We start from the raw sequence: 20,449 nt of genomic DNA on the forward strand, positions 1-20,449 counted from the left end.
TAAACCAGAAACATCACATCTGCTGTAAAAGCAATGAGAACATGTGATCAGGTGGATCGTTCCTGCTTTTGGTTGCACAGAGAGAGAGTTAGAGACAGTCATTAAAGCACAGTTACTGATAACCAGTTTATAGCATTAAATGGATCACACTGGCCCTCATTTATCAATCTAATGTACAAACCAGCACAGAACCAAACACAGAAATCATCTACAATAGGGTTCACGTTTTGAAAATGTTCGTGTCTTGCTGATTCAAATGATCAAGCGTCATTTAAATATAATACATATTGTTGGTTTAGTTTATGACACAGAGAGGCATAATACAGCCAAGAGAAACTTCTCTGAGCTAGAAACGGAAACACTGATGTTCCAGGTTCAGTTTAACCAATCAATTCAATTTGGCAGCCTTAAAAGTGGCTTTAAGGAAAGTCAAATGCAGTATGGAGAAAAAACACTGCAGCTATCAACAGCGTTGCAATGGACAATCGAAACTCCAGCTGAGGTTGGATTATTGAATTCATCCATTATATGTACTGACGTATAACCTATATAACTTAGCCTAAATATTATATATATAATATTGATATTGTTGTAATATTCATTTAAAAGCTTATAATTGACCCCGACTGATGAGCGCGTGGCTGTGCGTATTGGGTCAATTTCATTTGGGCTTAACAGGTGACGGAGGAGACACAGAGGCACCACCTGTATCCTAGCCAGACAACAGTAAGAATTTAATATCCTTGGTTACTAACATTTAAATAATTACACTGTCGCAGGGCTTAAGTTTATTATTTTATTATGTTTTCGTGTTGTCCGTCTGTCCCAACTGATTGGATTTCGATGGTCAAAGTTCAAGGTCACTGTGACCTTGTCTGTCTCATTCTTGTGAACGCGATATCTCAATAACACATTATGGGAATTTCTGGGAACGAAAGAATTCACTGATTAGGGTTATGTGTTCAAAGGTCAAAGCTCAAGGTCAGTGTGACCTCAAAAAATATGTTTTTGGCCATAACTTAAGAATTCTTACGCTAATTTCGACTAAACCTCATACAAATGTCTGACAGGATAAAATAATTAAGTGATGACATTTTATATCCAAAAGGCCATAGGTCAGTTTCACTGTGACATCACAATGTTTAAAAAAAAAAAAACACTTTTCCAGCTGTTACTCAACATCATATCTCAGGAACAGAAGGGGAGAAATTTGGTCAGATACTTAATTGGTGACCCTCATCTTTTTTGCCCACCTTGAAACTGTGCTGATTGTATAGACCCTCTGTGCTGTCAGGGACAAGATGTTTGTGAAGCAGCTATGTTTCCACAGACATGGATGTACACTGTAAGAGAAATTTGACTGGTGCTTGGAGGCACACAGCCACGGGGCGGTAATTCTAGTTTTAACTTAAGGTTTTATGATAAATTATATAAAAATGCTTTGGCTTGTCAGTGTTTCCAAAAAAGATTTTTAGATAAATTAGAGCCGGGCACTAGTGGTGTTCAGCCTTTGATCAGTAACACAGAGCCAGGCAACTGCGAGCTATGATAGAGAGACTGCGTCCATTTGGCAGCGTTACATTTTTAAGTTATTACAGCGCTCGACAGTGCGAGCGTTTCACTCGCATTTTATTACAGCGCTCGACAGTGCGAGCGTTTCACTCGCATTTGCGACTAAAAATAGGTGTGTGCGAAAGTATTTAGGGGCACATGTGCGCATAAAAAAATCAGCTGAAGCAGCCTATATTTTTGTCAATAAAAAAATATGATAATCTAACTGCAAATGTTGGAGGAACTCCAGCCGCCTTCCCTCTTCCCTCTTCCCTCTTCCCTCTTCCCCTTGTGACACGGTTATGGGCGGTTTTCCAAGCCACTGTCGGCACAATGAATATAAGTCCCACTGTCGGCAGCGTGGAAATAAGTCAAAGTGTGGAGGAGATGGACCGGGTTAAGTGGCGGACCTCCGGGGAAGCCTGCTCCGTTCTCCCGGCAGTTAGGGACCGTTCTCCACGGCCAGGCTGTCGGCTGGGTGGAAATAAGTCAAAATGTGGCAGAGGAGACGGACCGGGTTAAACGGCGGACCTACGGAGAAGCCTGCTCCGTTCTCCCAGCAGTTAGGGACCATTCTCCATGGCCAGGCTGTCGGCTGGGTGGGAATAAGTCAAAGTGTTGCGGAGAAGAGGGACCGGGAAAAGCAGCGGACCTCTGGGGAAGCCTGCTCCGTTCTCCCCGCAGTTAGGGACCGTTCGCCACGGTACCGCTGCTGGGCAGGGTGGAAATAAGTCCTGAAGAGTTTCAGAGGACCTGGAGAATGTTTTAGGATAGTAATAACATTATATAAGATAATCATATTGCAAAGATAATATATATAAGATAATAACATTAAAGACAAAATTAAATTGCAATACTTTTTCAAAACTTGATGGTTTTACCTTTCTGTACATTTTGTATACAAATTCATTAAATAATTTTGCTTGTAAATGTCTATTTGCATCACGTTTATTATGGAAAACACATTATTTGATCAATTTACATTGTGCCCCTAAAGTTCTTTGTGTGCTCCTTACTTTTTCAACTAAACTTGGGAAAAAAGTTAGCGTCACGCCCTGTATTACTGTGGCTGCAAATACTTAATATGCCCGTCAGAATATGATCTAATAAAAATGGTCCAACTCAGCTTGATTTACTGTGCGTGAGTTGAGACGTGATGTGAGATTTGATTGTAGCCTCCGCTCACGTCCACATTGATGTCATATGTTTATTTCATAAATGAGGGCCACTGTATTGTGATGAAGCTACAGAAATGAACACATGGAAGTTCTTTGTTTTTGTAGTCACCTTAAAATTCAATCTCACCAATATTTTGCCTAATGTGGTTAATATTAGTCATTACAAATAAATTAATGTATTATCGCTACAGTGGAGATATGACAAAAATGCCCTCTGACTGCTTTGTATCCCTAACGGAGAAGCTTTTGGAAACACTGGAAGATTTAAGTCCAACGCAGCTCAGGTACTTCAAGCATGTCCTACAGCGCACTACAATGAAGAAAGGCCTCCCAGAAATCTCAAGGCAGAGAATGGAGACGGCAAGCAGAATTGGTTTGATGATGCTGATGGTGGAGATCTACGGCCAACTGTCTGTGGAGGTGACAAGGGAGGTTTTAATGGAGATGAACATGAGAGATCTGACAGAGAGGTTGTCAGAAACCAGCTCAGGATTCAAAGGTAAAATAAAAAATGCAAAACCCACCACATTACACAATCATATGTCTCATAAATGTTTACTTGATTTTTACTTTGCTTTGTAGCTGTGTTTTAAAAATACTGTATAAATAAAGCTTTAATTACTTGTTTACTATTGAAGAATTCATAGTAAAACTGGGTTCAAACTTTATTTATTCACAAACAGAACAGAAAATATGACATATTAGGGAGCAGGCAGCAATTTAACAACACCACATTCATTACTTTCACCGCAGAAATCATTCAGTTGAATCCAGCTACTTTGAGGATACAGTTCACAGAATGATAGAGAATATCAAGCGTTAATACTTTGACCATAAAAGTGACCACCTGAATCAACACTGAATATTATCATTGGACAGCATTGTAAATTATATATTTGGACACATTTCAGACATTATGATATTTATAAAGGTAGTGTTTGTTGCAGGACTTTTGTATTGGAGTCCTTTAGATTTAATGGGTGTTAATGATATGGTGTCCCACAAATCTCCCTGATTGATTTTAGATCAGATCCGAGCAAAATTTAGTGATATTTTGTGATTAATCATTAATATTATTTTTATTCAAAAGCAACTAAATCTGACTTAAGTTGTTTATAGTGTGATTTTGAATCACTCATGGGTCATTTCCTGTTTTCTTTTTCTTCAGAGGAACATCCGTCTGAACCGCTCCAGAAAGTGAGTAATATCATACAGTATCAGACACATTTTACAGAACACAGCTTTTGTTTAATTTTTACAGGTTGAAAATGATCCTTATGTTGACAGTAAAGAGGTGGAAAATGTTTTTAAACCAGAAACATCACATCTGATGTAGAAGCAGTGAGAACATGTGATGAGGTGGATCATTACTAGTTATGGTAGCACAGTGACAGAGAGAGGGTAAGAGACAGTCAGTAAAACAAATTACTGATAACTAGTTCATAAATAAATAATTTGGTGTATCATTGTGCCTTAATATCATTAGCTGTTACAATACTCTCTTGACTTAACTGTTTTTATTGATCCAGATAAATTAATGCATCATCACTACAGTGGAGATATGACATAAATGTCCTCTAACTACTTTGTACCCATCAGGAAGTCACCAAGACACCACTAATGGAGAAGCTTTTAGAAACACTGGAAGATCTAAGTCCCGGGGAGTTTGAGAAATTCAAGCAAGTCTTGCAGTACACTAAAATGGAGACCGATGTCCCAAAAATCACAAGAGACCAAGTGGAGATGGCAGACAGAGGTGAAATAGTGGAGTTGATGGTGCAGATCTATGGCCAACAGTCTGTGGAGGTGACCAGTAAAGTTTTAAAGAGGATGAACAGGAGAGATCTGGTAGAGCTGCTGTCAGAACCCAGCTCAGGACTCAAAGGTAAGATGAAGAAGACAAAAACTGCCACATTACACAATCATATGTTTCAAAAATGTCTGATTCAGGGCCGGCTCTTGGCATAGGCCATATAGGCGGTCGCCTAAAGCGCCACATGCTTCGGCACTCAGCCTGCGGCCTTGTGCCTACGACCAAATCACAGCCGTGACGATATCACAGTACAGCATCACTCCCTCTCATGTGATATTGCTTAAATAACATTTAAAACATATGAATGTGTGTCTTCACAAGGGCCCTCAGGAAGCTCGGAGCTTGGGGGTTGTGGAAGTGTTACGGTAATCCCTTACATTCATTCATTTGTTCCTTTATGTTTTGTTTCAAAAAGACACATCTCCACTTATCTGTAAAAATGATTGTCCTCTGCAGCAGGACTCCAGTGACTGGACTAAACTTGACCCTGAAGTGAACAGTACAGATGCAGATGAAGCTCCAACTTATAGGTAAAGATTACATCCTAAATACTGCGTCACAGCAAATTGGAACTACAGGAAACACTACTGCTTGGTTCTTGAGATTTTTCACAGAAGGAAGATAAAATATTTTTAATGTAATATTACAATAATAGTGATGATGCTACATTTTGCACCAGTTAAAATCAAGGCAGGTACTCTCTAAGTTTACATTTACTCTGTTTTGTTCGTTCATTTACATATACACAAACGAAACACAAAATCCTGGAGGGACTACCAAAATGTCAAACTCTGGAACTATATGAAACCTTCAAGCTTGGTTCTTAGGATGTTTTCACAGAAGGGAATCTAAAATCTCTCTGTGCTGTTACTGGTGACTAATGCAATAAAACAATTATAGTGGCAATAGATTTAACACCAAATGAACTGAAGGCTAATACGCATGAGTTTTACGTTTATTCCTTTGTGACCCTAATACAGTATTTTTGTGCATAGACACAAACTCGCTTGTTTTCTTTTCATTCACATTTAGCCTACAGTCTGAAGCAGGAAACTTTGAATGCAGTGTCTCCGGCTTGCGCTGGGTCTGTAAGGAAAAGGTCAGCTTTAAGTACCAGTTTTGCTCTTCGAGTGGACACTTGGAGAGGATAGAAAGCATGCAGTACATGGCTGCAGGTCCCCTGATGGACATCACAGTCATTGCTGGGAAGTTAGATGTAGTGTACCTGCCACACTGGATCTGCATAGGTAAGTGGACATAAAGAAAATAATAAAATAAAAACGAACTTTTCTATTTATATCTCATAGCATGTGTACAAAAACTGACGCAATCCTTTTCTCTTCACTTACTGTGTCTGCTTTTATTTTGTGCAGATGACAACCCTACAATATTAGACAAGTTTGCAGTCCTACACATAGATGACTGTGGAGATGTCGTGGAAAAAGTGTCTGAGGTCACATCGTCCCATGTCAAGCTGTCTGAACCAGTTTTCTCTCAAAAAATGACCCTGGTGAAATTAGGCCTTCCAGTGAAAATAAAGTGTAATGTGTTGATATACAAGACCAACACAGCATTCCTCACTCTCCATGTTTTTCTGATTCCATGTGATCCGGGTCTACAACAGGTTATTTCATAACTTACTGTCGTCAGTACCAATCATAATAAGACACAGAATGGCACAGTCAATAACTTGATTAATAAACAACACAGATGACAATGTTTTCTGCATCAACCTTGTAGCAACTTTGTGTTAAGAGTTTGGTGTGTTTTTACAGGAAATGGACAAGAGGGAGTCCCGTGGATACAAAATTATCCAAAAGCCACATCCAGAGAAGTCCCTGAAAATGCGAGATCGTTTCATCCTAACAGCAGATTTGGAAAGTGCAGACATTTGTCCTGAAGTATGTTTTAAACCATTTAAGAATAACTGCTCTATGTTTTGTGATTTGAAATGAAAAATCATTACAAAATGATCCAAATTTAGTTAAATGTTTTGATTCTGGTCTCATGAGAAATTCACATTGAAACAGTCTAGTTAAAGACATTGAAATGTCCTAAAACATTTTTATTTATTACTCATAAACAAACTGTGACACTACTCATAAGTTGTGTTTTCCAGAAAGCAATGACGTCTTAAAAGCTTTTTATATACAAAGATTGTGGCGTTGGGCCGCTACAAAGTTCCTTCTTTATGCCGCCTTTGCATTTTTACACAGAACCTAATGACGGGGGCATCATGCTGCTCGAGTGTGGAGATTTTAAATAGCATGCAGGCGTGCTGTGTGGCAACTCGCGTGAGACTAGCTGATCGCTAGTGGTGGTGCTAGTTCTCGAGTCTCGCGTGAGTTGCCATGTAAACACAGCACGCCTGCAGGGCAGGCTAACTGACCACGGTGAGAAATAATGCTATAAAAGTGGCGTAAATTACGTCTTTTCAAGTCAACTTTGCATGCTGCGGCTTCAGGGCAATTGGATTACGACAGACTGGCCGTTCTCACGTTTTTGAAATGCATTAGCGGAGTTTTATTATTTATTTGTTATTCTGGCTAGCTGTTATCCTCCGATACCCCGAACGAGTTTTGTGGATGTTATTCTGGCTAGCTGTTATCCTCCGATACCCCGAACGAGTTTTGTGGATTAAAAAACTGGACTTCTTGTCGGCATGAGGGTCAGTAAGTACTGTCTGTATTTTCATTCTAAAGTCATGAGGGTCAGTAAGTACTGTCTGTATTTTCATTCTAAAGTGGCCATATCCTTTAAGTACTTTAAAAAACAAATAAAAAATTCATTTTTGAAAAATCAATAGTGCTTTAGTTCAGGCGGAGATGGGCTTCCTGGTTTGCATTTGAGGTGTTCCTTGTGTGCTCTCCTCCTACACTAGATTGAATTAATGTTGTATTTGTTGTAATGAAGGTAAAAAAGGCAAATGCAGTGAAGTAAAAAAAGAAGATTATTGGCTCAAAAATATCACCATCACCATATCTTTTTACAGACATTACAGCTCAGGCATACAAACCCAAATTTCTTTGAAGTGTTCATTGAAAATCCAGATAAAGTTTTCAAGCTCAAGCTTGAACAAGAAAAAGATCATCAACCAGTGTGGACCTGTACAGTTCGAAAAGGTCAGTTTTAATAATACCACAAGAATTTAAATACAGTCTGAGTACCACATTGATTTTATTGAACATCATTATTGAAGCAGACATCTATTGATAAAAGGCAGTAAATCAGCTACATATTCATATTTCCTTATCTCTGGTTTATCTTTACAGATGACTACCAAAGCAGCACTGGTCCTTTACAAGGTAAAATATTTTAAATGATTTGTGTTAAGAAGAATTGCACTTTACNGTTTATCTTTACAGATGACTACCAAAGCAGCACTGGTCCTTTACAAGGTAAAATATTTTAAATGATTTGTGTTAAGAAGAATTGCACTTTACATTTCACTCTGTTTTGTCTGTCTGTCTGTCTGCTGCGCTGTGATGTGTTCACAGTAAACACAAAGTGAAATTTTTTGCATTGTGATTTTTTGCATTGCATCAAAGTCAGGAGTGTTTATTTAAAATACAATACAGTTTACCAGTTCGAATATTTATTTTCTTGTCTCTGTCCTGTATTCAGTTGAATATCGTTCACAAAAGATTCACAAATAATTGCATTCTGTTTTCATTACATTTTACAGGGCTTACAAACTTTTTCAGAATCAGGGTTGTATTTTTCACATTGTCCACGGCAGCGCATTACTACTTCACTCCTCCCACTGTCTTTCCAATAACTAACTTAAATTACTCAAAGCATTTTGCTAATAAGCAACTCAACAAAACCGCTAACACAAGTCCAAATGCATATTCTCAGAGCTTAACCGTGTAGTGCTACGGCTTTGCTCACTAATCTCTGAGCCCTCTCCTTTTTATGTTCTGTCTCTGTACAGTACTGACACTTAGTCACAGACAGCGACAATGTGTTTATCCTCTATTTCTGATACTTGGTAATGTCAGGAGAATCTGTCAGGATAGGCTTGTGTAGGCCTGTGTGTCATTTTGAACCTGCTCAAATAGTGCAATCTGATTACTGACCTGCTGCATGTCTACATGGATTTACAGTAACCTGGTTACTTCAAACCAATAAAATTTTGAATGTTAGGCTGTCCGACAGCGACAAACCATTTAAACTCGACAGGTGTTTGTGGTGTTCTTTTCTTTCACAAGTGAAAAGATTTGAGTGTCACTTTGCAATAAATCAATCCTCTCTTTCTTTTAAATCGTAAAGGAACTGATGTCACCAGATATTACCTAAACAGATTTTTCTGCCCTCAGGGGAGCACTTTGTGGATAAACACCAGTGTGAGCTGATTAAGAGAGTGAGCAATATAGGCTCAATCTTGGATAATCTCCTGAAAGAAAAGGTTATCCAACAAGAAGAGTATGATGCAATCAATGCCCTCAAAACCAGTCAGAAGAAGATGAGGAAACTCTATAGTGGTGCCCTGAAAGCTGCTGGACATGACGGCAAAGACGTCTTCTACAAAGTCCTTGAGGAGAACGAGACATATCTTGTTGCTGATCTCAAGAGGAAGGAGTCATAAATCCTGTGATCAGAGTAAATTTGCTCTTTTGTTATATTTCCGCTCTGAGACTGTGGAACTGACCCTGTTTTTCTCTTATTTTGATTCTACACAAATATAATAGCTTGTCTGCAATCATGTGACTTAAGACTCGCTAAATTTAGATGGAGGGAAGGTAGTGATAAAACCCATATAGTGCGTGAATTTGAAATAGAGAAGGGTGACTACAAAGAAGGGTTGGGCACTATCATTGTTAGAATTTACCTTGTCCTTCAGACCTCCTAATGCTACTCATGTTACTCGGTGAGCTAGTGAAAGTGTTCTAGTGTCTAGTGGACTGTAACTATTTTGTGTTATCTGGGACCACAACTGAAATGACTACCATCTTGTTCTTGGCCAGGTGTGCATGGAGACACCGTTGTCAGGCTGATGTTACCAGCTAACATTAGCTAGCTTTGGCTACTGTTTTCTACCTAACCTAATGTTACGAGGTTAATCGATCCCAGAGGTCTGAGGTAATGCCGTCAAAGCTCTCAGTCGTGGCTAAAAACTTGGAGAAGTTGTCGCAGCTCGATGTAATTGCATCCAACTTGTGGTGTGTTTAACATGCTTTAAGGTTTGACAATAGCTGACTGGGCTCTTCCAAACCCAAGACTGAGGTTTTGGATCCACATCTGCTGCTGTTTCTCAGTTACTTTGTAAAAATACTTATCCCCTTTACGTCCTACTGCATTTAGGTCATAAATTGGCTCTTGTTTTTTCCCAAGTTTTATTGATTGGAACGGCCGTAAGCAGCGCAAATCAAAGGCATTGGTGCAGTGTTGGTAGACTTTGCCTCCAGCTGTCCTCCATCTGGACAGAGCACCAATGTAATACGCATAATGCAAAGACACTATGACTGTGCACTTTTTTAAAAACACGTTGAAATATTGTCTAATATTCTGTTTGTCTAGCATTTTTTGCTTTTCAATAAATAAATTGTCTTGATATGACTTAATTCTTATGTTTGCTATCTTGTCCACCTGATAAATGTGAGTCATATATTAACTTAATATTTGTCCCTTTAGCTGCTTAATGTTCCACTGTGTGCAACAGCTAGTCCCTAACTGTGTTGTTCTGCTGTTTGCTGCTGAGCAGGTAGTGAATAGTAGGTTTTTAGAGCAAAACACAAAGACAGTAAAGCAAAACAGTAAAATTATGGGCTGGACAGTGAAACAATGAGCTGAAGCTCACTGTAAAGCTCTGTGAAGATAAAGAGAGCTGCAGATTCAGGTTATAATTGTAGGTTCATCACTGCCAGACACCTTATATTGTGCTTCCCCTACCTACAGTTAGGCCAACAGCAAAGAAACACCATATGAGAAGGAACTTGTAGGCCTACAGTATTTTTAGCATTTGGGCTTTTGTTATAATTAAACATGAACACTGAGTAAAAAGTTCAATAAAACAGTTTTGTGGGAAGCATTCATCATTAAATTGAGGATGATTCAGTCCTAAGTTTCTTATAGGAGCCGGAGTCTGGTCATTATTGTACACATCAAGTGTAGATATTTCACAGTTGGTATATACAGACACATACCTCACATGAATGATGTTTGATTGTCCATAGTTTTTGTATGTGTGGTCCACTGGGAGCAGTGTTGGATGTATAGTCTGACAGCACAGCGGGTGAAGCAGCCAGTCACTGAACGAGCTGCCCAGTGCTGACAAAGTGTCCTGCATGGGGTGGGACATGTTGACCATAAGGGATGATAGCTTGGCTAGCATTCTCCTTTCTCCCACCACGTCCAGCGGGCAGGACACAGCTGGCCTTCTTTGTCAGTCTGTTGAGTCTCTTCCTGTCAGCTGTCGAGATGGAGGTACTTCATACCTAACCAGTAATATACATTTTAATACACTGCCTAAAGAAAGCTTTGATGGCTGGGACATTTGCAGTATTTGCGAAGCCAGATATGGTGGTGAAAATGTTACCAAGACGACCGAAGATTGGATCGTGGCCTCATTGAAAACAGGGAAGCATTTATTTGCACTGGCTGTACTGACATATAGACTAACCTTCTATACAGAGAGCATAAATGAAATTAAGCCTGTGTGAATTAGTTATAAGAAGAGATATTCATGAAGGTTCCTATTTTTTAACATTAAATTTATACAAAATAATTTAAACATATTGCAAGTGGGCAAGGGAAGGAGAAGGAAGATAATGAATCTGCTGTACCTGAACCCCTCCTTTAATAAAAACATGTTTATACTGTTGTTTGTATTAAAACTATGCATTTAATCCATTAGACCTACACTGAAATAACAACAGAATGTGGTTTAAGTGTCCCAGTTTGCCAGTAAAGGTGTCCCAGACAATAACTCCTGGAAAATGTGGTGTGTCTGAGTAAGAGTCATCCATCCTGTGTTACGTGTTTCTCTCTTTTTTCTTCTGTGTAGTATTCTAGAGCTCTAAAGCTATTTAAAATAGTGTCATGAGAGGGGCTGAGACAGTTAGATCATAATTAAAACTGACACAGAAGGTAAATTATCTGAAAGCATCCCACTTTAGCAGTATTCACACTATAATGTTTGAGTTCTGGACGATATACGAAATAGTGTATGCACTGAATAGTCACCAAAAAGTTGCAAACAATTAGAGTTAGTCACTGGTCGGCCTCCATGTGACGTCTATGAAACGTGTTTCACTGAGCTACACTGATACATGACTTCCAGGATGCCAAACAGCTGTATCAGTTGTTAACAGCCATGTGTTGCACTGATAATGACGACAGCGGACATGCGTGCGTGTGCATCTGAGAGTGTTTACTCTCCAGGAGTGCTTGCCCTCATTTAATGCCATGTAACAATTCATAAGCAAAACCAATTTGTTGGCCTCCACTTACCAGCCGAGACCTTCTTTTCTGTAAGCCTTTAACCCTGCAGACAGGAAGGAAAAAAAAACACAAGTTAGACTCCACATGTTGAGTTTCTCTGTGGTTCACAAACAAAACAAAATATCCAGACATACGTCCCAGAGCAGAACCATAGTCTTTGGCTAATTATGTGTGCTCTGGAGAGGAGAGTGAGACCTAGCCAGCAGAGTTGTTTTTATCAGTGTCATATGAGGAGAGAAGTGAGTGACGAAGAGAGATAGAGAGCTGAGATGACAGCTGTCTGACGGAGGGACAGCAGGAGGAGGGAGCCCCTGTGAAACATCACATGTACAACACAGAGGATGCAAAAACGCAGGAGAAACAGAGCAACACATCCATCTACTAAGAATGAGTGAAACTCCCATACAGCTTGAGGTAAGACCTTTTAAAAAAAATACTAAAAGTTGGCCATGTTATTATGAAGCTGTGTTTACACGGTAATGAAAAGTGTTTTTTGTTTTGTTGTTGCTGGAAACTGGAGCAGAGCCATGTGTGTTCCTGGGCGATATTATTTAGATTGTGTGGTTTGGTGCGGTCTGCAATGTGCTCAAATTATTTTTGCCACAATATAAAATGATGTTGTTCTTATCAGCATTTTCTGGTGACTTTGGAAGACTTCAGACAGAAAACATACTGTACATAGACAAGCTGCGGGTCAGTGCTGGTGATATTAACATGAGCTATGAGTTAACTGAACTGTTAAGTACATGTCACTGGAGTTATCTAAGTATTTATTTATGCCATTTAAGCTAATGTTACAGTTGCTCTGATTAAAACTTGGTGGTGAGATCAGAAACTCCAACGTGTGGTTGTTGTTTGAGGAAATACTGAGAGGCTTCTAGGTGTGGTGCAGAACAGTGGAAATGACTCAATCTGTGATCAAAAATTAACAATGGATGATCAGGGGCTTTTGGGATACTACAGATCAGTGTTAGGTCTTGTGGAGTGTTTCGGGCCAAATTCTATAAAAGATCTGAGACAGGACATGAGACATGACGAGCTGATGACCACACTCATGTACACAAAATTTGTTTTCCTCAACACGTTTTTTTTCTCACCTAAGTTTTTACTAACTTTTTGCAAAGCTATAAATAGAACAGCACAACATCAACACAAGCAATAATAGAACAGAATACAAACTAAAAATATACAGTCACAGCAATTGTCTTGTAAATGTTTCAATATTTATCTTCTAATTAGGCATTTATTTAGCTGGCGTCATGTCCCATGTAAATGTTCCCATTTTTTTTTAGTTCTTTTAAAATTGTATTCTCTTTCATTTTCAAAACACTTGTAAACTTTTCCATGACGAGAATGCCTTCGACAATTTCCAGCCAGTGTTTCTGTTTCGGAGCATCTGCATTAAACCAATGTATAGTAACGGCTTCCTTACTTGCTACACGTAAGACTTAAATCAAGTGAATATCTCCTCTCATCACAACACTCTATCCTGATAAAACAATACTCACAACTTGGATTGATTTTTATGCTCAACTTACACGATAATCAAGGAACAGACACATAATTTGAGGTAGCCAACAACCCGCTTTTATACATTCAAAGAACTTCTATTAAAAAAAATGAATTGCTTGGCAACCAGATCAGGCGTCTAATTGAGACAGGCCTTTATTTGTCAAAATGTGTAGCCACACCGAGCTAGTCAAAGGGCTTGGTGTTTAATTGGGACTAGGCTTTTAATTGAAGTTTTACTGTATGTATGTATATCAGTCACTACTGAGTACTGAGTATATAGGCTACATCAGCAGGGGAAAAATCCCCAAAACATTGTGTTTAGTTCTGTACAGTTACACTGTCGTTCCACTTGCTCACTTCCAGCCTCAGTTATCAATCCAGCCATCATCACAGCAAGAACCTGAGAGGGGGCTGCGGCCTCCACCTCTGTTTCAGCTGCCACTCCCCACCCAAGATCCCCATCAACAAAGCCAGTTCCAGCCTGAGCTGCAGCTGTCAGAGCCTAACCCCGAAAACCAGCGGCAAGCAGAGCCAGAGTGGATAAACTGTCGAAGGCTGCTCCTCTTCTTTTATGGGTTCTTATTTTGTGGTTCTGTTTGGGTACTTATTTACCATATGCATCGTAATCTTCAAAACCGAAGCAATAACCAGACAGACAAAGGTAGGCCTCCAGAGAAACACAACAACGTGACACCATGAATTCAGAATTTGATGTTTTGTCTTAACTCTTGTTGTACTCTTCCCTGTAGTGACTCCATGTCTCTCCTCGGCCTGTCAGTGGGCCTCAGCCCGTCTGTCCATGTCTGCTGATCCCTTCACGCAGCCTTGTGATTACTTCTTGTTCACATGTGGATCTGACAGACTTTCACTGGACAGTGGGGGGAGGCAGAGAGGTCAGGGCATCCCTGGACATCCACAGAACCTGAAGGGAAAGGCTGTGTGGCCGGACAGGGTCAGACAGAGTACAGAGAGAGAAGACAGAGGAGTGAGAGAGGAGAATATGCTGGTCAGAAAAACCATGCTGCTGCAGTATCTCAGGGAGATTTTGGGTAGTACTCTGCCACCAAAACATCCTCTAACATATTTCTGCATGATTATATCAATGTATTCTCTGAATCTGGTTTTTCTTGTTCCTTTTTTGAAGAATCAAATGACAGACCGGGTAGTACAGCTGTGCAGAAGGCCAGAGCATTTTACCATTCCTGTTTGGACACCAGATCCATAGAGACTGCTGGAGCAGAGCCCTTCCTCACACTCATCCAGAAAGTGAGATAATTACTTGCCTTTAAAATGTGGGCCTTTGGCTGATAAATCCCCAAATATAGGTTGTTAAATACCATGTTCCCTTATCACCTCTCTTTAAAGGGATACTGTAAATGAACTGTGGTAAACTTCCCTCCATTTTACCAGCGCCATTTCCCAGCACTGGATAACATGCTCCGCGGTTTTAGCTTGAACTGCAGATTGTACTTAAGCATTTTCATATGTCTGCCACTGCGGATACAAAGAGTATAGACGCGTATTGAAAGAGACACCCGCTCCTCTTTCTCTCAAACTGTAAAATTAGGCAGCACCAGTGGTGTAGTGGAGGGTATACTCAGGTATATGGGGTATACCCACTTCTTTTTCTATCCAGTGACAGTATACCCACCTATCAGCTAAACAGCCATTAGGAGAGTATGCCCACTTCCTCATCGGTAACCTACCTATCTACCTAGTACACCCACCTCATCAACTACCACTACACCACTGGGCAGCACTGACCAATTATTTATAGATGCTATTACTGTATTGCCTATTTCTCGCCTCAAATGTCTTCAGAAACACATTTTAGTGCACTGTTTGGCTGTCATATGAGAATTTGTGAACAGGAAGTGGTATCATACTAACAAACAGGGCTGAAAAAACTGAAATCAAATGGTAAAACTAGTCAGTGCTGATCAAATATGAATCAAGAGTGTTGCTGCATTGCCAATTTCTTGCCTCAAATATTTTCAGAAACATATTTTACCTCACTGGTTTACTGTAATTCGAAATCATTTGTTACCAGCCAAGTGAAATACTGTTTCTTGTGTCAAAATGGACAAACGTCACCTACCAGCCGGAGCATTTATTGGTCCAATGCGCCATAGTACATTCTGGTAATTGTTGGTTTTCCTTCCCCTTGTAGCACCAATTTCAAGGGAATTTGCATCTTTCTACTACACTGACAACCCAGTTTTGTGAAAAGACCATCTTTCCAGCAGTGACATATTGCTTTAAACGTCAGGGGACATGAATTTGTCTGTTAAACTTGGCATCCCAGGCAACAAAAGACACAAAGAAAAGCTGCACCCTACCACTATCATAGCAAGATTTTTAGCCATGCTTGAGGTATGGCTCAATCATGCTGTCTATAATGATTGTGTAATATCTCTCTCTCTGTCTGTCTGTGTGCAGCTGGGAGGCTGGGCAGTATCCGGCCAGTGGAATCAGACTGAATTCAACTCTACCCTGAGCCTGCTCATGAGAGATTACGCCACCTTTCCATTCTTCAACCTCTATGTGGGCAAAGACCCAAATGAAATTACCCGCAGGACAACAAAACGATACATACAGGTCAGTCTCCATTAGGATCATTTGACATGCTGGTGGGAGCACTGCCATAGCAACGTAGGATTTGTCTTATTGCTTTAACTCAAGTCTCCTCTCTGTCAACAGATTGATCAGCCAGATCTGTTGATCCCGATTGAATGGAACAGCAAGACAATGAAGTCTCAAGCTAAAACTCAGGTTGATGACTTAGCCAGACCGCTATTGATTCAAGAGATGTCTTTTTTTATGAGTAAACAATATCCATCCATCCCAGTAATGCATTCCTTTATCATTCTCCCGTCTCTTTTCATCCAGACGCTACGTCCCTTCTTGGCATCGTGTGAGGAGTACCTGGCACTGTTGGGGGCCCCGGCCAGCAGGAGCATGATCCACGTGGGCACATTCATCTCTCTGTCCTCTGAGCTCGCTGTGGCTGCAACACCTCTGCAGTATCGCCTGTCAAAGGGGCAGCTCTATCAGCGCATGACAATCAGAGAGCTACAGGTACAAGGAGAGCAGGATGATGGGTCACTATACACACATAGGCTGTATTCAAACTGCCTACTATACTAGCAGTGCGTGGTGATTAACGCCAGTTGTTAGTTTGTAGTAGGCGGTTTCAAATACCACCATACTCTGTCTTAATTAGATTTATTTTCTTCACATATATTTACCCACAGAGCCAGGCCCCTGCCATTGATTGGCTGGGCTGTCTGCAGGCCGTTTTCCATCCGCTGCCTCTCGTTGAAGATGATCACGTACTTCTGCATAACTTACCCTACATTGTGCAAATGTCCCGCGTCATTAGCAAATGGCTGAACAGGCACGAGCTGAGCACCAGGTATTGTAAGTGGCACAAAACATCCCACAATCAAATATGGATAGACTTTTTTTTTACCTTGTGCTGTCACATTCGACCCCACTCAGCGGCCCCGTTCATACTTTCATGGTCCTCAATCTGCTGCACACCCTGATGCCTGCTCTCGACCGCAGGTTTTCTGAAACAGAGAGGAATTTGTCTGTGGCTCTGGGCAACACTGAAGGAGTGAGTCAAACAAAGCAAATGTACTTTTTAAAAAGATGATACCTTTGTTTGTTTAATCATATCTTCATTATGGGTTTCTTCATCAGGTAGCCCCTCGCTGGAAACAGTGTTTGTTAGAAACCGAGAGAGGATTTGATTCAGTCCTTACACACCTTCTCAGTGAAAGGACAGCACACAGAGAGGTAAGTAGCCATTATGGGCTTTGGGACTTAATGAATTTAGCAGCGATCCAATTTTAAAGCTGATATGTATTTAAGATTTTCATTGTTCAACAGGCAGAGGAGATTATTAAAAATATCTTTTCCTCCTTCAAGTCCAAATTACATGAACTCAAGTGGACGAATCAGATGTCTCTCCAGACTGTCATGAAAAAGGTAACAAGTGAAGCATGAATTGTTTTTGTACTTCCTGAAACTACATTTGTTGTTTTGATATCAATAAAGGCCTGTCTTCCTCCAGGTTCAGTCTTTAATTCCAAGACTTTGGACTACGAAAGAGATCTCTAGTGAGGCTGAGCTTGACCTGCTTTTTTCCAAGGTATATTACAGACCTCTGCTGGCTCTAACAGATTATTAACCTCTTTCCAACTGAGATTATCTTGAGTTAAATCCATCTGAACTCATTTAACACGACTTTTGTTTTGATTCCAGGTTACTGTCGGCACACAGAGCTTCTTCTACGACTACTTACAGCTCCTGTCCTTGTGGCAAAAAAGACGCAGTAAACTCTTGACTGAGCAGACTGAGGCAGCTGATATGTAAGTGTCTGCCTCTATTCTTGAAGTTGAGAGTCGATATGAATGTTTTGAACATATTTTTAATCTTTTCTTTTAGTCTGGCTGCCACACCGTTCCTCCTCGGTAATGAGCTCCTATTTCCCATGGGAATGTTCGTCCCTCCTCTCTTCCATCCCACCTATCCAAGGTAATGTGTCGTGATTTTAACTATTAAAGTGTGTTCGTATGATACTTATTATTGAACATTACAGTACACTCTTTGTTTTATTTCGTAACAGGGCAATGAATTATGGTGTAATAGGTTTCCTTATAGCCAAAGATGTCCTCCACCTGCTTCTGCCTGACAGTAAGAGAAGCTCACATTTGTTCTGTTTGGGTTACGTACACAGTTGATCGCCTTAACAGGACAATTCACCCCAAAAACTAAAGTATTTTTTCAATTACCTGTAGTGCTATTTATCAGTCTAGATTAACCCACAAACATTTGAAAAACTCAACAGCAGTGTCTTTTTCCATTAATCATGACCTGGTCACTCAAGATAATCCGCAGACCTTGTTGTGAGCAGTTTCATGTAGGAACTATTTTCTCTCTATCATACTACACCCGCCAACAGTGTCACTGCGCAGAAGGAAGCGTGCATCTACTCATGGATAAGAGGCTTGTGCTCTTGACAGCGCAAGATGTAAATGTTAATGGCATCCTCCTTGCCTGAGTGGAAACGTTACCTACCTCAGTGGTGCTAGGTGAGCTAGAGGCAAATGCACTCTTCTTTCTGCGTGGTGATATGGTTGGCCGATGTAGTTCAATGAAGACTGAGTGTATTTGAGTCCCACCCCCACCAACATGGTAAAGAATCCATAACTCATTTATTACAAGCTGCTGAACCAGAAAAAAATGAGCTTTTAAGCAATAAGACGTGAGACATCAGCAGGAAAATATGGAAAAACCTCACTCTACGAATACATGCAGCGAGCACTTTGCTATTTGGTCCGACAAACTGTAGAGGGTGAAGCTAACTAAACGATATAAGGCCTGCTTTTGATCTTTGATGGGCTTAAATGATGATCTCACCTAGTGATTCGGTCAAATAGTTGTAAATATCAAAGTATGTCATTTCTGGCCAGTCAGTGGGATCATCTCACCAAGATTAGTAAGGTAAGGAGAAGGAACACGGCGATGAACTGACAACATGCTGATATGAAATGTTTTTAGCTAGCTACCGCTATTTTGTTAGCTTTCAATCCTTGGTTGTATATTGCGGCGCTGATAGTTTCCCCCTCCAGCGAGCATGATTTTGCTCCGTCTTCATAGAGAGAAAAAAGTTCCTCTATGAAGCTGATCACAAACAAGGTCTGTGGATTACCTTGAGTAACTGGGTAATGATTTCTGGAAAGAGACATTGCTGTTGAGTTTTTTAAATGTATTTTTAAGCCGAGCGCCATTTAGTTCAATTATATCCGAGAGAAGGCAGGCATCTCTACAGCCAATATCGCCAACACACGGCAACTGACACCAAAACAATCTAGACAGAGAAACAGCACTCATGTTAAGAGAAAAAAATATGTATATTTGATTTTGGGGTGAACTGTCCCTTTAATAAATTGTTTTTTCAGATGTTAAAACTGCCTTCTTTACACTCTACTGTCAGATGATTTAACAAGCTTCATATCAATCTCTGTGTTGTGCTTCAGTTTACTCTCAAAGTGAGACGGTGCATGCTGTGGGGGAATGTGTGTGGGCTCACTACCTCACTGTGACAGAAAAAGCAGGCCGAGGTGGAGTGTTTTCTCTCTCAGCGGCACAGCAGCAGGAGGTGTGGGTGCAGTACTCTGCACTGCAGATAGCATTGCAGGTGAGCAGCCATCTTCTGGCTTCAGTTATCTGTGTGTGCAACACTGAGCTCATACAACCACATTTTTATCCTCAGGCATATCGTCAGAGTCTAAAGAACCATCCGAGTGACACCTCCATCTCAGGACTATCACACACTCGTCTGTTTCTCTCATCTTTTTCTCAGGTAGTGTGCTTTTATTATCAGGTTACCGCTGTCATCTCCTTTCCTCTCTGCTATTGCTCTAATGTGTTTTATTATAATCCTTTTCCAGGTTAACTGTGACTCAGACCCATACCGTGAATTCATGCCCTTGGAGCCCTCCTTCTTGATCACAGTGATTTGTGCCAAATCTGACCTGTGTCCTACAAGCCTGCAGTGCCTCAACAAAACACAGCAGCATTCATTACAGACCTGCTGAGTACACTCCTCTGGAGACCAGCAGGCTTTGTTTTTTAGAGTTGTTAATTGTTATGGATTGTCTGGCTAAACTATCCACTTAGTGCTGTAGAAATTGAGCACACTGTGAATGTTTACAAACTGTTGTTACAGGGATAGTTTATTATACCAGACGTTTATGGTAAGAGTACTGACAGTAAGTACAGATAAAAACACTGACATTTTTTGTATAAGTAGCAGTTAAGAGATGTTTGGATTTCCATAGATTGCACAAGCTGTTACATATGCTTGTAACTGAAATAAACATTTGAAAACGTTTCATTTCACTGATCCACATTATTACTTTGTCCACTGCCATGGTAAAAA

General features: G+C 40.3%; 2 protein-coding genes and 1 long non-coding RNA gene across 24 annotated transcripts in view; 2 read left to right on the top strand and 1 right to left on the bottom strand.

Annotated features, from left to right (window-relative positions):
- LOC126392119 (uncharacterized) overlaps nucleotides 1-10,101 on the top strand; it is a 65,719-nt gene extending 55,618 nt beyond the window's left edge. For 2 of the 20 annotated variants that reach the window (XM_050047314.1, XM_050047328.1), the window contains exons 16-24: nucleotides 4,329-4,614; nucleotides 4,864-4,907; nucleotides 4,999-5,072; nucleotides 5,575-5,789; nucleotides 5,916-6,166; nucleotides 6,318-6,443; nucleotides 7,535-7,664; nucleotides 7,815-7,847; nucleotides 8,862-10,101. In XM_050047314.1, the coding sequence (XP_049903271.1) occupies nucleotides 4,329-4,614; nucleotides 4,864-4,907; nucleotides 4,999-5,072; nucleotides 5,575-5,789; nucleotides 5,916-6,166; nucleotides 6,318-6,443; nucleotides 7,535-7,664; nucleotides 7,815-7,847; nucleotides 8,862-9,130 (1,428 nt within the window). In that variant the 3' untranslated portion in view covers nucleotides 9,131-10,101. Of the gene's footprint in view, nucleotides 1-2,969; nucleotides 3,229-3,897; nucleotides 3,927-4,328; nucleotides 4,615-4,863; nucleotides 4,908-4,957; nucleotides 5,073-5,574; nucleotides 5,790-5,915; nucleotides 6,167-6,317; nucleotides 6,444-7,534; nucleotides 7,665-7,814; nucleotides 7,848-7,907; nucleotides 7,941-8,861 lie in introns of all 20 variants that reach the window. The other 18 variants (XM_050047323.1, XM_050047332.1, XM_050047325.1 and 15 more) reach the window with 14 other exon arrangements.
- Nucleotides 1-12,201, bottom strand: part of LOC126392229 (uncharacterized) — a 12,844-nt gene extending 643 nt beyond the window's left edge. Inside the window, exons 1-4 of one of the 2 annotated variants that reach the window (XR_007570152.1) lie at nucleotides 12,120-12,201; nucleotides 11,995-12,028; nucleotides 10,689-10,979; nucleotides 5,657-5,781 (exon numbers count right to left, since the gene is read on the bottom strand). This is a non-coding gene — a long non-coding RNA (uncharacterized LOC126392229). The remainder of the gene's footprint in view (nucleotides 1-5,656; nucleotides 5,782-10,688; nucleotides 10,980-11,994; nucleotides 12,029-12,119) is intronic. The other variant, XR_007570153.1, reaches the window with a different exon arrangement.
- Nucleotides 12,202-12,264: 63 nt separating this feature from the next.
- Nucleotides 12,265-20,401, top strand: kel (Kell metallo-endopeptidase (Kell blood group)). 2 transcript variants are annotated; one of them, XM_050047356.1, is made up of 18 exons: nucleotides 12,265-12,399; nucleotides 13,861-14,158; nucleotides 14,247-14,546; nucleotides 14,642-14,763; nucleotides 15,937-16,095; nucleotides 16,198-16,269; nucleotides 16,387-16,575; nucleotides 16,752-16,912; nucleotides 16,999-17,116; nucleotides 17,203-17,298; nucleotides 17,392-17,490; nucleotides 17,576-17,653; nucleotides 17,767-17,873; nucleotides 17,950-18,039; nucleotides 18,131-18,198; nucleotides 19,545-19,705; nucleotides 19,781-19,870; nucleotides 19,959-20,401. In XM_050047356.1, exons 1-18 carry the CDS (start codon nucleotides 12,373-12,375, stop codon nucleotides 20,103-20,105), a joined length of 2,382 nt encoding a protein of 793 aa, XP_049903313.1. In that variant the 5' UTR covers nucleotides 12,265-12,372; the 3' UTR covers nucleotides 20,106-20,401. The 2 variants fall into 2 exon arrangements, with proteins under 2 accessions (XP_049903313.1, XP_049903314.1); XM_050047357.1 differs by having other exon boundaries at nucleotides 17,431-17,490.
- The last annotated feature ends 48 nt before the right edge of the window (nucleotides 20,402-20,449 follow it).

This window comes from Epinephelus moara, chromosome 6, assembly GCF_006386435.1.
Source record: "Epinephelus moara isolate mb chromosome 6, YSFRI_EMoa_1.0, whole genome shotgun sequence".
Lineage (NCBI taxonomy): Eukaryota > Metazoa > Chordata > Actinopteri > Perciformes > Serranidae > Epinephelus > Epinephelus moara.

Bases quoted from the DNA above. Each gene is read 5' to 3' on its own strand.
- kel (XM_050047356.1), top strand. From the start codon at position 12,373: ATGAGTGAAACTCCCATACAGCTTGAG. The intron at 12,400-13,860 runs GTAAGACCTTTT...GCTCACTTCCAG, and splicing joins AAACTCCCATACAGCTTGAG to CCTCAGTTATCAATCCAGCC. The intron at 17,654-17,766 runs GTATATTACAGA...TTTTGATTCCAG, and splicing joins TTGACCTGCTTTTTTCCAAG to GTTACTGTCGGCACACAGAG.